A 16,139-nucleotide genomic window follows, 5' to 3' on the forward strand; every position below is an offset into this window, starting at 1 on the left:
GAGGTCATATACCGTCTAGGGCTTGGTGCTTCAGGATATGTCTCTGGTGTGTGCTGTGTATACTCTGATGTTGTGTTTTGGCTGCTCTTTCCCTCAGATGAGTCATTTGAAGAGTTTTACCTTGTCTTAAATGGGTAGTGTTTGGACCTTGTCCACTGTTGGACAAGTTTTAACTTGGTGTGTTTTGGTCTGCTTGATATAAGAGGCTGGATCCTATTTCCCCTAGAGCTGAAGCTTTTTTAGCACTCTATGGTCAGGAGATTTGGTGTATGTGGGGGGATGGTATTATTCTTTTGGGGGAAGGGCCCACTGTTGCTCTGATTCACTGTTGCAAGCACACTTGCCCTACTAAAAAAACACCTGCAGAGCACATAAAGTGGGATGTAGTGTATTTGGTTCAAGCCTCCACTCTGGGTGCTGTGCTGCTCACTGAGATCCACCTGTGCTGATGGACAGGGATAAAAATGTCTTCACCTGGCTCTCTCATTCCCAGAGAGGGGAGTTTATCCCTGATGCTATTCAGGAAGCCCTTGTGGAAAAGCAAATAATCTTCCCTTGTGTGTTCCAGGCATCCCTAAGATCCCTGCCTTCACCCTGTCTGTGTCCCAGCTGTCTGCCTGCCCTGCAGTGCAGTACTCCTTTTTTTTTCTCTCAGGTGCACTGGCTGGGTTTCAAAACTCCAAATTTTGGGGACCCAGTGTGGTGAAGACCTAAGCTGGTTCTCTAGGGGAGGGTTTCACTGTGCTGTGGCTGGTACTTACTTGTCCCAGAAAAGCAGTTACATGACCATGCAGCAGCTTGGAGTTTACAAGAAAACACAGCAAAAAGCTGTGTTCAGTTAGCTGCCTTCAACAGGTGCTTCTGTTCCTATGCTAAGGAACGGGGCAGCTCAATGGTGCCCATCGGCACTTTTGTCCCCTGAGAGACATGTCTCCCAAATGCAGAGACAGAGAGACAATGCCACCTCTCCCAAATACACTCCAAGAAGGGGAACTGTCTCTCCCACTGTGATCCCAGGGTATCTTCAGATCATGCTGTCTGCTCCCAGACCTCTGCCCTCCTTTTCCACAGGAGTACTACTATGTTCACCAGGCTTGACCTGATGATGGTGCAGACTTCTGAAACTTCAGACTTTGGACTCTGCTGCCTGTAACTACTCAGCCCCTCTCATTTTACCTATCAATGATTTTGATGAAGTGTTTTTCTTGTGCAATGTTCTCTCTGTTTCTCTCTTCTTTCCATGTTTAGGGCTCCCACCCCTCCACAGCACCTACAATTCTTTTCTCCCCCAAATCATGTGTCTGCACCTCCTTACTTCCATGATGTGGCCTCTCCTCTCTCTCCAGTTGTGCAGTTTGTTCTCTCAGTCCTCAGATTTCTTGGGTGTTCAGAATGATCTGATAAATATCTAGCTGTGTTTGAGGGATGAGGCAAGTATAGGATCTCCCTGCTACTCTTCCATCTTAACTCCCCCCGACTAAGGGTTGTTAACACATATTGTTTTCTCTTCGGAGATTGCCCTTACTTCCTATAAACCAAAATGCAATGGAAAATATGCCTTATGCATGATCTAGTTATTTTGTTGTGGAAAGCCCTTCAGAGTATCTAGTTTGCCACAATGCCAGAAGCAGGAGTCCCCTTACAAAGCTTTTACACAGTTTTCATAAGCCCGACTCAAAACCTGTGGACTCAGCATTTCTGCAGTTAGGCAGATAAATCTATATTTTAAAAACTAGTTCTGAAGTTATTATTATAATAAACCATAGTTAAGAGTTTCTACCAGATAACTTGTTTATATCTAGCTGATGAAACATAATGAGAGGTCAGAGCTGACACAGAGGAGTTTCTGGGGCTCTGTCTTCTGGTTCAGTTCCTGGTAACACATGCCTTCTCCCCTACATAGTCCCCACTGGCCTTCTTCCATTTATTGGTAACCTTAAGTTGGCCTTCTTATGTGACCTTACAGGTGAACAGAGACTTAACATTCTAGAATTAGAGTGTTACCTCTTTCCCTCCCTCTGTCCTTCCCTAGATCCTGCTTGTCTTTTAAGGGCATTGCGAAAAACCTCTTCTGGTTGAAAACTTTTCTGATCCCTGTCTGCAAAGTATAAAAATATGATATCTTCTCTCTTGACACTTTTATAACTCTTGGAATCTCATGCACTATTTTCCCAACCGGATGCTCTTCAAAGGTAGGGGCCATGTCTAGTTCATTATCATAGCCCTGTAGCCTTAACCCATCATGTCAATAGTGATTGAAAGGGACAGAGAGCCCAGTTGCTTAGGAAGGTTTTATTGGTGCATTAGGATATATGGGGCAATGGACAGATGGAAGAGACAAAAATAGCTATGAAAAGCCCCACAAGCTGAGGAGAATCTGGCATAAATGAGTGATTGGCTCTGTGTTTTCCTGTTCCTGAGGGGTCTGCACAGTGGAGCAGATGAGAGAGGAATTTAGGATAGAAAGCACCTTGCAGAAATGGTCTCACTGAGAAAGACCTAAGAGAAACACCATGATAAAGAGCTGACATGCCAACTGGACTGGCCAGCACAGGACAAGCCAACCCCTCTGCAGTTGTCTTCTTCTGGTACTGGGCACTGGAGTCTGGGGCTGGGACACTCATGGCTTATTGCTTTTGAAGTAGGAATATAGCCCCCTGGCTGTGAGGCCTCACTTTCCTTCTGGCTGGACTGTGTCTGGGCCCTGGGCTGGAAGCATGCCAGAATGCAGGCTACTCTGGTCCTGCCTTGGGATTGCTGTATCCCTTGTGTGGTCATCCACCCACTCTTGGGTAACCACAGTGGATTCGCTCTCTCCCTGCCCGCCTGTCACACTACACCTTGGTTGAGTGCTGCTCCAGTCCTGTCTCCCTGTCAGAGTGCTTGCCCCAGCCTGGGCCTGTCCTCCCATCTCTGCCTCTCCTGCTTCATAGTGGCTCACTTGTGTCCATCTTTGACCACTGCCTGACTGCCTTTGAATCTGTCCCTCATCTCTATCCCCTGCGTGGCTTGCAGACTGGCTCTTGCCCTGCTCCGCGGTCCGGGTGTGTGTCTGGGTTTGTGATCCTGCCTGTGTTTGAATGTGCCCTCCTGTCACCACTTGGCTTGTCTGGCTCCTATCTTGACCCTGGACCTCAGTTCCTCTGGTCTGGCCATGGGTGGACTCCTGTGGCTGGGTGCCAGGGCTTCCTATCTGACCACTCCTGTCCTGCTCCATGGTCTGGGTGACACCTCCTGGTGTCTGAACATGTTCTCCTGCCACTATCTGGCTTGTCTGACTCCTATCTTGACCCTGGACCTCAGTCCCTCTGGTCTGGCCATGGGTGGACTCCTGTGGCTGGGTACCAGGGCTTCCTATCTGACTGCTCCTGTCTTCCTCCACAGTCTGGGTGGTATCTGTCTGGGTCTGAGTTCCAGTTCCAGTCACTGTTTCACTTGTCTGGTGGACTCTATCCTGTTCCCTGGCCTGCGACTGTCTCTCTGACTCCCTCTCCCTGGTCTGGTGGCTCTTGTCTTCTCCCACTCTCTGGGTCTGCTGTGTACATTCCCCAGCTTGTGTCTGCAAACTCTCTCTCTCTTGTCTCTGAGACTCAGACTGTCTATCCTGGCCAATATCCTGACCACGGGTCTGAGCCCTGGCCCCTACCTGTCCTCTGGAGGTTTGTGTGCTCTGTCTATGTTGGCTCTCCTCACAATGCTGTCCTTCCCTAGCCAGCTCCACCTTAGTTCTACTGTTCTGTCCTTCCCCCAGCTCTTGTGAGTCCCCAGCAGGGCAAATTCCAGACTCTTGAGATCCACAAGCCCCCTCAGGACTCTCGCTCAGTGTCTTGAAACAGGCTTGGGCGACTTTAAACACCAGGACCAGGAATTCCTTGAACTCCACAGTCCCTGTGTCATCTTCATCTAGCAGGCACAGGACTTCATCCACAGTGGCAGGATCATGGGGTTTCTGGGGAGGAGAAGAGGCAAAATCAGCATACTGCCCCTGGGGAAGGTGTGGTTGGGCCAGCTCACTCAGTCTGCAGGCTTCCCACCCCTGAGCCAGGGAGCCCACCTGTGCCAGCCTCAGGGTGCGTACATAGCCACAGCAGCCCTAATATGAAATAGCTTTCAGTGTGCAGCCCTTCTGACAAGGGTAGGAAGCACCTTTTGATTTGTATCCTCTGTGCCTGGCATAATTTCTGGATTACAGGATAACTGGAGCAAGACTCACTGAAGAATGAATAAATGAATGATTGAGCTCATAATGATTCTTTGGGCTGTCCTCGGCTCCTGACCCCTGGCACTGAGTTGGATTCTCTCCAGTGCCCAACACCAGGCAAAGACAGCAGGACTATGGCCTCAGGGAGATTTTGTGGGTTCACTGAGGCTCAGGTGTTTTCCCATGGTGGGGTGAGTGGGGTTTGGTGAGACCACAAGTTGCCCTGAGTATGCATCCTGCTGTGCCTACACATTCCTGTCCCTAAGGCCATTGTCCTGGTTGCTTTAAAAAAATTTTTTTTAACGTTTATTTATTTTTGAGACAGAGAGAGACAGAGCATGAACGGGGGAGGGGCAGAGAGAGAGGGAGACACAGAATCGGAAGCAGGCTCCAGGCTCTGAGCCATCAGCCCAGAGCCCGACGCGGGGCTCGAACTCACGGACTGTGAGATCGTGACCTGAGCTGAAGTCAGACGCTTAACCGACTGAACCACCCAGGCATCCCTGTCCTGGTTGCTTTAGATGGGAACCAAAGGCAGGAAGAGGCAGGGAAGGGCATCAATGCCCTGGGTCTGCTTTGCTGGTAGGGGAAGAGAAGGAGGGGCTCCCAGAGTGTCCTCCCAGCTGATGACAACCAACTTGCCCTCAAAAACACATTTCTGATGTGACCATTCAACTAATATTTTTGAGCAACTGCAAGACACAGAGCTATGCTTCTAATAAATGAATGAATGAATTTCTGATGGACATAGGAAATGGCTACTGCATCAGATTTAAGTAGCAGCAGAGAGCAGCAATTACTTTCATTTCTAGAATACTCAAGGGTTCTATTCTTCCCTGAGCTGTCCCTTTTGAGTCCTTTCACCTTGTCTCTAAATTAGAATTAATTGAAATCAAGGTATTTTCTCTAAGGAAACTACCATCTCTTGTTCCTTTGCCTTCCTTTTCTCCTCCTCCACAGCTGCCAGGAGATCCAGTGGGCTTGGATCCAGTGGCTACCTCTTTAGATTCCTGAGGCAGAGCATCTGCAGGTAAACCCCTTTCCTCTTTCCTCTCCCACCCTCCCCACCTCGCCGGGCACATCATACCACAATGACATCAGCAAACTCATGCTCCAAGAGCCTTTTCAGCTCCCCCCGGGTGAGCACTTTGCAGTTGCCCTCCATCCTGGAGTATCGCCCAAAGGCTTCGATGATCCCATTAATGTTTCGCAGTAACTGAGGCATCTTTGGAGTCAAACTGGAGAAAGAAGCAAAGCCCCCATGGGGGCTCCAAAATCAACCTCAGCGTTTCCTCCTGCTCCTTCTAGGTCTTTCCTTGCATATTCAGCTCTGCCTCTGATGGCTCTGAGTATTCGCTCTCCCTTTCCTACTTAATGGATTTTATGAATGCGAAGGAGGGGCACATCATGGTTAGTGACAGGCTCCAGAGTCAGGACTTCTATGCCAGCCTCACCACCTGCCTGTCAGGTGAGCTAGGGCAGTTTGCTTTGCCTTTCTATGCCTCGGTTTACTCATTGTGAAATGAAGGTAATACCAGTATTTACTTGATAAGATTATTGTGAAGATTAAGAGATAATTCATATAAAGCACTTGGAAGATGCTGGCTTATACTAAGTGACAGCTATTAAATATCATTATGATGTTATTATATACATACATAATATGTGTACATCTGTGTGAACTCTGCTGCTCACAGAGTACTTCCATATGCATCATCTCTTATAATCCTTATTATCTCCACTTTTTATAGGTGAGGAAACAGGCTCAGAGAAGTTAGGTGATTTGCTCAAGGCCCCATAGCTTGTAGGGGACCAAGAAACCCAAGAGTTCATATCTCCTGAACTCAAATGCAATGAGCATTCTAGACTGCATCCTGTGGACGGTCTATCTAGTCATATGGTGTTAGGGTCCTTCTGGGAACACCAACAGGCAGTAAGTACATATCTAAGCTGACCCCTGCCTCAGGTGGGGCAGGCAGGAACCCCATGGGGTTCCACCCTTTCTTGCTGCCTTTTGAGTAGGCGTTCAGGAAAAGGCTGGGTTACCAGCTGTTGGCCATACTCAGGGTGCCTTCCAGTTCCAAGTCTTAAGTTCCTCTGAATGTGACATCTGTCCTCAGCACTGGGACCTGTGAACTGTGAAGGAGGTCAGCCTTCCCATAGCTGTGTGGCTCCTTCCAGTCCACAAAACTGGTGACCTATGAGGAATGACTCCTAACTGAAGGGAGAGATTTTGCTTCTCATTAGCTAGGGATCTTGGCATAGCTTGAAGGGAGTCCTAAGTGCAGCTGCATGGGCAAAAGGCAAAGGGACATGGAGGTGCATTAAAGTAGAAGCCTCAAAGACCGGGAGATGGCAAGTTCAAATGCAGGAGGAAGAGGAAGGCCTGGGTACAGAAGCATGAGAGTGAAGGGAGGCAGGAAGGAGGCTTGGTGCTGGGGAAGATGGGGCAGTGTGGCCAGAAGGATTTTGAAGGTTATAGACCCCAGGTAAGCTCTTCAAGGGGTGTCCTTTCTACCCTCCAGTAGCCAAAAATTTCAGGCAGACTTTGTTTTTGCACGTCAAGGTACAAAACTCAAATATTGTACCCCAACAGAGAAATGAAAAGATCCTGGTTTTTTGTTGTTTAGCATGTCAGACCTTAATCACTGACCTATAAACATTAAAAATAAGGCTACTTTTTAGTTACTCTTCAGATGCCTTAGGATAAACCTACAAACTCATCTTGCCTAATAAGGCCCTGGGGAATACTGTCATGTTAGCCCCTTCCTCTGTGACAAGGTTCAAGCCCATTGTCAGATTGGCATAAGTAACCTGATTCTGGCCTCATACACTGTGAGTACTGCAAAGAGGTTTCCAGAACCTTAAGAACAAAACACCTTTGCTGTCCAGAAAGGCACAGGAGTGAGTGGTTCCATTGCTGCTGCTAACATGATCTGGTGAGAGGCGTTACTGACAGGCCAGTCTCAGGGGAGGAGGAAAGAGCCCCATGGCTTCAGGACAGCATCTTCTCCCACATGCCCATGCCCACTTTGCCTGAGGCCCAGTCAGAGTGGACACTTTCTGTCCATGGCCAGCACCACAGGCCATGACCCCGATCTGACAGCTTGGTTTTATGAGCTCAGATCACCAGGACAGTGAGAATGAGAAAGAGGTTTCTCAAGAGGGCACTTACCTAATGCACAGGCAGGATGAGCAAGTGGCTGTTAGGTGGTGAATAGAGTACCAGGTCAGAGGGACAGGAACCTTTTATAGGGGATTTAATGGAGGCTGGTGTTTTAGATAGACGTCCCCGCCCCATGGGAAGGCTTGATTCACTCAAGGCTCTGCCCAGCCCAGCCCCACTTCCCTTCTTGTCTGTTTTACCTGCTGACACATGGCTGTGTTGGCTGAATGAGCACTCCCTCTTACTACACTGGGTACCTCCCTGATTCCTTCCCTGGGTCTGTCTCCTCATGTCAGGCAAGCTCCTTTCTGATATGATGGGCTCAGAAGTGCTAGGCACAGGTTGGGGCTCCTGGTGAACTTTCATCATCTCCATGTGACTGCAAAGTCATGGGACTCCTTTTTTTTTTTTAAGATATAAACATTTTAAAACATTTCCATCTATTGAGGGTTATCCTTTCCAAAGTGGTCACTTTGGGAGACTATACATGTTTTGTAGCAATGTTGTAATTTTGCCGTTACTTAGAACATTCTTGGATCTTGTTTTGGAATTGCCTTTCATGCCAAGTTTATGAGACATGCAAGAAATTCAATCTCATTTCTTTTTGGTTGGGTCTCATTTTTGATTAAAACAAACAAAATTAATAGCTTCCCCCAGCCCCCATCCTATGGGCAGGCAGTGTTTTACGGCTGGTGAGAGAAGAGACTTAAGATAATTAGGTGCAACCCCTTCATTGCAAACACAGGGAACTCAACTGCTCGATTGGTCAGCAGGTATTTATGGAGCGCCTGTTCCACTTCAGACCCAGGGCTAAGGACTGAGGGAAACAGTGTGGAACAGGCTGTGAGCAGTTTCTACCCTCACAGGTTTTGCAGCCTGGAAGTCCCAGGAGAAAGTCCCAAGAGAGTAACAGTACTGCCAATTACTGTTTGAGTTGCTTCAATTTGATTCCATTTTCATTACCACCTCATTTTGTTGTATCCTCACAACTAAACCCCTTTTATAAATAAAGATGCTGAGAGCCCTTGGAGTAGTGCCCGCTCTGAAGAAGGTATGGGTGTGGTAGAGCCCTCGATTTCTGGCCATGTTCCCCTCTATGCAACATGTAGCTGCTTCTTCTTCTCTCCATGACTTTTGGTACTTTACAAACATCAACTTTGTTCTCTGTGGATAAAGAACAACCATTCTTGAGGATGCTGAGAAGGAAGCATTCTGAGCTCTGAAGCCAAGTCCTGAAGGGGCTTCTAGCACACATTTTTGTGGGAAGTACATGTAGCTTCTGGAATGACTCTGGATAGGGAAAGACATCTTCACAGTTGTCACTTATTTGGCTGCATGCAGCCCACAGGAAAGGTAATGATGGGATAGGAAGGTGCAGTAAGATGGGCAGAGGGAGGGCAGGCCTGTAGCCACGGCACAAGATCCAGTAAGGGGCACAGAGCACAGGGTGAGGTGCAGCCTGCAGAAGGGGCCAACTTCATGGAGAGTGGCTGGTTCCAGTCCCTGGTGAGAGGGGGGCAGAAGTTGCTGTGGTAACTGGTCAGTTCAGAGAAGGCCAGTGTGAGAGGGGGAGGCTGGAGAACAAGAGGGGGTCCTGCAGAGTAGACCTTCCTTCTGTGAGTGATTTTCTAAGTCTTTTCTGAAGGGGCTCAGAACTTCCAGAAGAGTTTGGGAACTCAGGGAAAGTAAGTTTGGGAGGTAACAAACCAGGTGCTTGATATGAGGTAACTCTGAGGTAGGTATCATTATATCTAATTTACAGATGAAGAAACTGAAGTACAGAGAGGTTAAGTAAACTACCCAAGGTCACATACCTAGAAAGCAATAGAATTAAATTTGAATTTAGGTTTGCCTGCCTCTGAAGCCTGTGTCTTTCCAGGAGGCAGGACTGAGCCTGGGGAGTTGAGGGCCATGAAGGTGGAGGGAGGGTGGCTGGTGGGGGTGGGGGTGGGTGAGGCGGAGCTGGGGGGAGGAGGGTGAGCCAGGGATGGGCTTGGCAGTCTCAGAGGGTGTCACATTGTTAGTGTGTGACATTTGTGAAGAGTTGTCACAAATGAGGGACTTTATTTAGTAGTCACATCCCTTGGATCTAGAGGCAGAAAGAGGTCAGGGACCCTGTCTGAAATTGAATCAAACTCTTCTCTTATGTTCACTTTGCCTTGGGATAAACAGAAATACCTCAATAAAACAAACTAATTTTTGCATTTTGATTCCTTTTTACACACTCACTCAAATTTGTTGCTGATGGAGATAATTTATTTCTACAAGTATTTAACAGCCCATCTTTGTGACACTTAGTAGGCTACAAATGAAGAGTAAAATTCTGCTCTCCAGGGAATCAGTTTAGTTGGGAAAACAGGCCATGAACACCCTGAAGAATTTGACAATGGAAGACAAGGTGTTGTAAGACGTAAATCTGTAAAACAAGATACCTTCACTTGTACCCTGGGGCACAGAATGGAGACATAGACAGGGACCTGGCAGTGGGGAATGATTGGAGGTGGTCATTTGAATTTCCCCCCAAAAGCAGAAGATGGAAAAATTCCATAATCTTTGGCTTCACCCTCAGAAAGGAGTCAAAACAGTTCTGAAAGCCAGAGAGCTGTTGCCCAGAGTGTCATGTGTGGTGAGAGAAGTCACCTGTCCATGCACAGCCTATACATCCTGACTGAGAGGCAGGGTGAGGGCATGATTCTTAGAGGGGAAAAAGAGCAGTGGACAGTTTTGAGACTCTTTATGCTTTCTTTGCCCCAAATGTGGTCTCTTCTCCCAAGCCCACCCAACCTGGGTCCTGGTTAGAGCATCCTGGAAGCCCAGATGCTCAAGTTCAACCCCGGATATGCCAGGGAGGATTAGGCAGATACCAGAGACATCCCTGTTGACACAGTTTGCAGCGATTTAGTATCTATTATACTTTCTGGGCCTAATCCCCAACCTGACAGGTGGTGTTGGTCCTGCTGTGTCTCTGAGTCCTATGCAGACAGGGAGCATGTGACTAATACTGTCGTTACCATTTGCCAGGAAATCTGGAAGCTGCCATTTGAAAGGGAGTCTGAATTTCCCAGAGCTAGGTGTCCAGCCCAAAGGCAGAGCTCCTAGAGCAAGCAAACCAGAAGGTTTCAACCTCCTTCCCATTGGGAAAAATGAGAAATATCATAGGAGGTGGGGAAGTTCTTCCTTTTTCTGCCTCATCAGTGCTAATGAGTCTGCACAGTTCTGGTGGTACCAAAGGTTTGTTGATTTAAATGTAATGGGAATAGATAAGACACTTCCCAGTATGTCTTTATTTATGTCAAAACTTGGACCTGTCTCAAGGCCAGAAAACTCCCTTTCCCTGCCTTGCTGATATGCTTACAGGGTGCTGGCATATGAGCAGTGTGCCTGGCCACAAAACACACCTGCATGGGACTCTGATTCAGGACTGAAGGGTGTGAGGACATAGGTGCACACGGAGAGGGCTAGACTGAGGCCTTGGGATCTAAGGGTGATGCAGGACAGTGGGGTCTTTCCTAGAACAATCCTGTAGTCTGACTTGGGCTTTTGTTCTTGTGGGGCAGCCTCTAAATTCAACCCTCTGATCCTAAAGTGGTTTTATCTGCTTTCAGGTAGGCCTTCCTGTCAATGGCTTAGTTCAATGTCATTCCATCATGTTTTAGGAAAACATTTTCTTTAACAGGTGGGGTTTTTTTCCTATTCATTTGTCCATTTAAATATTTCAGGATATAATATCAAAGTTTAATTAGGAAATACAAAATAAATATGATACCAAACACATTCACGTAATAGAATTCCACACAGCAGTGAAAATGAAAAAAAAAAAAACTGTTATACGTAACAACATGGGTAACTCTCACAAACATAAATTTCCAAAAAAAAAAAAAACCAGATATAAAATCTACATAGTATGAGTCCATTTATAGAAAATTAAAACAACAGACAAAACCAAACCACGGAGTTATACATGAGAATATTAACTTTGGAGAGGCACGAACCTAGCTTCTGGGATGCTGATAACATGCTGGTTCTGGATCTGGGTGGTGGACACATTAATGTGTTACTTTGTGAAAACTCTTACATTAATGATTTGTGCACTCTTCTGTATGTATTTTACACTTCAATAAAAAGGTCTTTTTCCCTTGGAAAAAGAAGTGTGGACCTGCCATTCCCACAAACCCACCTTCTGCTGTGTTCTGCCTGTCTGCCAGGACTTCCTCCTGCCTGAATGCATTCTCCTTCTCCTCCATGCAAATGGCCTCTGTCCCTTCAAAACAACTCAAATACCACTGACTCCATAATGTATTTCCATATTATCCTAACCAGATGAGATCCGTTCTTGTTCGGGCGTCTCTTTGAGGACAAGGCTAGTTTGTAAGTATACATATGCTAAGTTGATATGGAGGCCTGGTTCATTCTTCAGGAGAACAAGCTTTGCCCTGCAATTGTGAAGGCTGGGTGATGTGTCACACACACCATGCCTGGCCCCACATTCCATCCCACTACAGCTCCTGGGCTTCATCCCTGGCTCATGGGGATAACATGGGATAGTTCAGAATTTAAGGCTTCAGGAGATGCCAGGACCAAAATGGAGCAAAGCTCCAAGTCAGCTCTCATCAGGATGGACCGGATTTGTGGTGCTTTCCCTAAAACCCTCACAAACCCATGTGTGCTAGCCTCCACTGGAGTTGGCCAGCTGTGAACTATTTCCTCCTTCATTTATCAAAGTGCCTATCCCTCCTAGGGTGGTAGCCAGGATTAAAAGGTAATGATCAGGTGTTGTGAGCACACTGGATGACAAAGGGACATCGAAGTTGTGCAAAGATGAAAGCCATTAGTAGGAAGTTACTTTGGGGCCTGGAAATAGAGTCCTGATTTAACAGGAAAAGGGTGAAGTGGTGGTGCTGAGGGCCTGAGGTTATTCCAGGGGCCACTGGCTATTGGCAAATGTCATGTTCATTGTCTTCAGACCACCGTGATGTTAGCAAGACAAGAAGACACACAGGAATGTTCTTATCCTGAGAGTGGAAAGGACTGGCATGCCCTGCCCCCCATACTTGCCTGGCTGCCTGGCTTCACTTACTCGATGAGCCCCTGTTTCCTTATCTGTAAACTAGCGACAACCTCTGTTTGTGCTACTTGGGTATTATGAGTTAACAATACGCACCCAGTGTAGAAGTGCCTTCTGAACCGAGAACACTAAAACCTGTGCAGGGCATTATTATTCTTGTCATTTGAAGTCGTGATGAGTAGTCCTTTTGAATACAGGCAAGAGGAATGTACACAAAATTAATGCTCACATGGGTTACTCAATCTGCTTCTTTAAGAAGCACTAATCCATAAGTAATAAATAATACACACACCTTGGAAAATCCAAAAATAGAAATTAGAAAAAACACTGTGGGTGATTATTCTCTAATGAAGGTATGTTTATTTTCCCACAAGAGGGTTTACCACAGACTTCCTTCAATTACCTTTGTATTAGTCTATACACCACTGAGTATTTCAGAACAAATGTAGATAAGGGTAACATTAAGATCCATTATTTGCAAGTCATTCCAAAGTGAAACTATAGTTGTCTGTGAAACAGAAGGAAATGATATTCAATTTATACAACTTTTGTGGGCAAAAGTGACATGGCTTTGCAGTGAGCCTGCCTCCAGTTTTTGGTATGTAGAGCTGCTGTGGGGTTCTCTGGGGCAGTGATCCACCGTCTGGTGCCCACTACTCCACCTGAGTGCTAAGAACCTGCTTTCACTCCCTGGTTCTAGAATTGAAGGCTTCCAATGCTTGGTGGCCTTTGCAATTATTGTGAGGGTCCTATGAGTCCACGTGCCTGTCCGTCATTGCTGTGTAAGGAATTCCTATCCTGCACATATGTGTGCTCTTGTGTCCTAAATATGTGCTGGCCAAGTGGCCAAGACAGAAGTCACTTTCCTCCAAGCACACCAGCGTGGAGCTCCTTGCCTGCCATCTAGGGGAGATGGTCATGGGCAAGGCCCCCAAGGCTGGATAGTGGCAGCAGCCGACTCCAAGGAACAGTCAACAGAGCCAAGATCCACCAGCTAAACCTTCACTCAGGACTGAGCACCAGCTGTGCACAGGTCAGTGTGCTAAGGTGACCACCACACTTGCTGTCCTAACCTCTCACAAACACCCTGAAAGCTTCTTCTTCTTCCCATACTCCACAGGAGGCACTTGAGTTTCAAAGAGGGGAAATGACATGGCAAAGTCACACAGTTTTGGGTGGAGATAGGACTGGACTTGAGAGTTTTTGCTCCTGGCTGGGTGGGCTCCTCACACTATACAGCCACCTCCATGGAGGGCTGGGGGAAGACAGGAGCCTGAGTAACCCTGAGTGGTAGGTAACACGCTTTTGTTAGCATGAGGCATCCTCCACAGCTCCCTGAGTTGTGTGGGAACAAGGACTTAGGTGGAGGGTCACATTGAGGAATATTGGCATGTGTCAGGATGGCCCATAGGAGGGCAAATCCTCAGAAGCAGCTTACTGGGGTGTGGGCATGGTGACATCATGTGGGATCACAGGGGATAGCTTTAGCCTCTTCCATTGCTGTCACCAGCCAAGAATTTGGGCCTCCCTGCTTGCTTCTGTATTTCTCTCTTCTTAGCCAGTCCTTGTGCAGGCATGACATTTTCTGTTGTTAAAATGGAAACCAAGGGCTTCACAGGCCAACTGATCCCAGGATGTATCTGGCTCTACCACTTGAGTTCAGTGACTTAGGACAAATCCCTTAACTTCTCTGAGCCTTGACCTCATCTCTAAAAACGGAGCTTGTAAGTAAAATAAGTCAGGCAGAGAAAGAGAGATACCATATGTTTTCACTCATAGGTGGATCCTGAGAAACTTAACAGAAGACCAGGGGGGAGGGGAAGGGGTGAAAAAAAGTTACAGAGAGGGAAAGAGGCAAACCATAAGAGACTCTTAAATACTGAGAACAGACTGAGGGTTGATGGGGGGGTGGGGGAGAGGAGAAAGTGGGTGATGGGCATTGAGGAGGGCACCTGTTGGGATGAGCACTGGGTGTTGTGTGGAAACCAATTTGACAATAAATTATATATATTATTATATTAATATTATATATTAATATGTTAATATTAATATATATTAATATTTAATATATAAATATATAATTAAATCAAAAGAACTGTTATGTATACAAAAAAATAAAAACAGAGCTTGTATAATGCCTGTTCTTTTATGGATGGCTTGTAGATTAAATAAAATAACGAGTCTTAAATGTTTTACCCAAAGACTGGTGGAAAAAAGTAGGCTGTCAGTCGCTAGTAGAGGTCTGATTCATTCATGAAGATGGGTCAAGAACATAACAGAACACAAGCTATTCAGGATTGGGCTCAAGCCTGTACACAACAGGGACTGGTGTGATTAAACAGAAGAAACAGAGGCTCCTGTGGTCATGAGGGAGGTCTGTAATAGTTTCTAGAACGTTAACATGGTTGAATCATGAGTGTGTATGTGTGTGTGCACACATCTGTAGAAGATAAATCTAAGTTTCAACCTGTATTTCACTATTCAGTAGCAAAATGGGACCAGAAATAGTTTGAACTGCAAGTCGATGGAAATTGTGAACTTTGGGCAATTGCAACTAAAAAACCAGAACATTCTCTGTAATTTCTATAGCAGGTGTGGCACAAGGATGTGACAGTTTGGAGGTACATTGATGAAGAAGAGGTTCAGAGGGTGACACAAAACCAGAATAGCACAAGAGGGAAACCCAGAGAGGACCACACCTGCGTGGTTCACCCATTCCGCAGTGAGGAGGGAATCCACTTAACCCCGGAAGTACTCTGGAAATGGTTATGTAATCTGTTGTGAATGCAATTTTGCTTCAGTTAATATATTTATAGAAGTTCAAATCATTTATACAATAATGTGTGTTCCATCATTTCTAATAAGCCATTTTGCTGTCCATTCCTAAGATCTGAGTTCAGAGAAGCCCTGTGTGTTTTCCTAATGGAGTCCTGAGCATTGGGTGGGGCCCCTTGGCCATTGCCTTGCAGTTCTGGTGCCCAGGCCTGGCACACCAGGTGTGCTATGTCTCGCCCAGGGCTTGCTCCTGTCTGGACCTGCTGCATGTTTCACATATGCTCCTCCCGAAATGCTGCTTCTGCTTGGCTTGTCTCTCTTTAATCCTGCTGCCACATGTGTAGAACCAAACATAAAACCCTTCAAGGTGTGAGGCAAAGTCCTCAAGGTAAACCATCAGGGGAAGCCCCAACTCTGCTTCACCATGACAGGGAGTATTTTACCTTTGTTTCTTAAATGAGGAAGGCTGTGTTCTTACACACTTCCAGGCACTAATAATCCCTCTGATTGGTTGTTTTGAGCATAATAATAACTGTTTCTCCAGGCAGTAAAGAGGATATAGACACCGATAATTACAGGCTAGTTCACCACTCCCTGAGAGGCTGTGTAGATGGATCACTGTGTTGGAAGCATTCTCACTGGTTTCTTCACATGGTCTGTATATCAGTTAGGGTTCTCCAGAGAAACAGCCAATTGAGAGAGTTTATTTTAAGGATATGGCTTACACAATTGTTGGGGTTGGCAAGTCTGAAATTCACAGGGCTGGCCAGTAGGCTGACAATTCTGGCCAGAGTTGATATTGAAGTCTTGAGTCTAAAGGCAGTCTGGGGGGAGAATTCCCTCTTCCTTGAGCAAACGCTAGTCCTTTTAAGGCGTCAACTGATTGGATGAGGACCACCCACATTGTGGAGAGTAATTTGCTTTACTCAAAG

General features: G+C 46.5%; 1 protein-coding gene and 1 long non-coding RNA gene across 2 annotated transcripts; one reads left to right on the forward strand and one right to left on the reverse strand.

Moving 5' to 3' along the window:
- Positions 1-2,046: 2,046 nt before the first annotated feature.
- LOC122240860 lies at positions 2,047-15,175 on the forward strand. The gene is made up of 3 exons (XR_006220592.1): positions 2,047-2,192; positions 5,162-5,231; positions 15,022-15,175. It is a non-coding gene; the product is annotated as an uncharacterized LOC122240860 (long non-coding RNA).
- On the reverse strand, positions 2,672-5,426 carry CRNN (cornulin). Its single transcript, XM_042994145.1, has 2 exons — positions 5,289-5,426; positions 2,672-3,949 (listed from the first exon to the last, which is right to left on the reverse strand). The coding sequence occupies exons 1-2, from the start codon at positions 5,424-5,426 to the stop codon at positions 2,672-2,674; spliced, it is 1,416 nt and encodes a 471-aa protein (XP_042850079.1).
- Positions 15,176-16,139: the final 964 nt, after the last annotated feature.

The sequence above is a fragment of the Panthera tigris genome, chromosome C1 (genome assembly GCF_018350195.1).
Source record: "Panthera tigris isolate Pti1 chromosome C1, P.tigris_Pti1_mat1.1, whole genome shotgun sequence".
Classification (NCBI taxonomy): domain Eukaryota; kingdom Metazoa; phylum Chordata; class Mammalia; order Carnivora; family Felidae; genus Panthera; species Panthera tigris.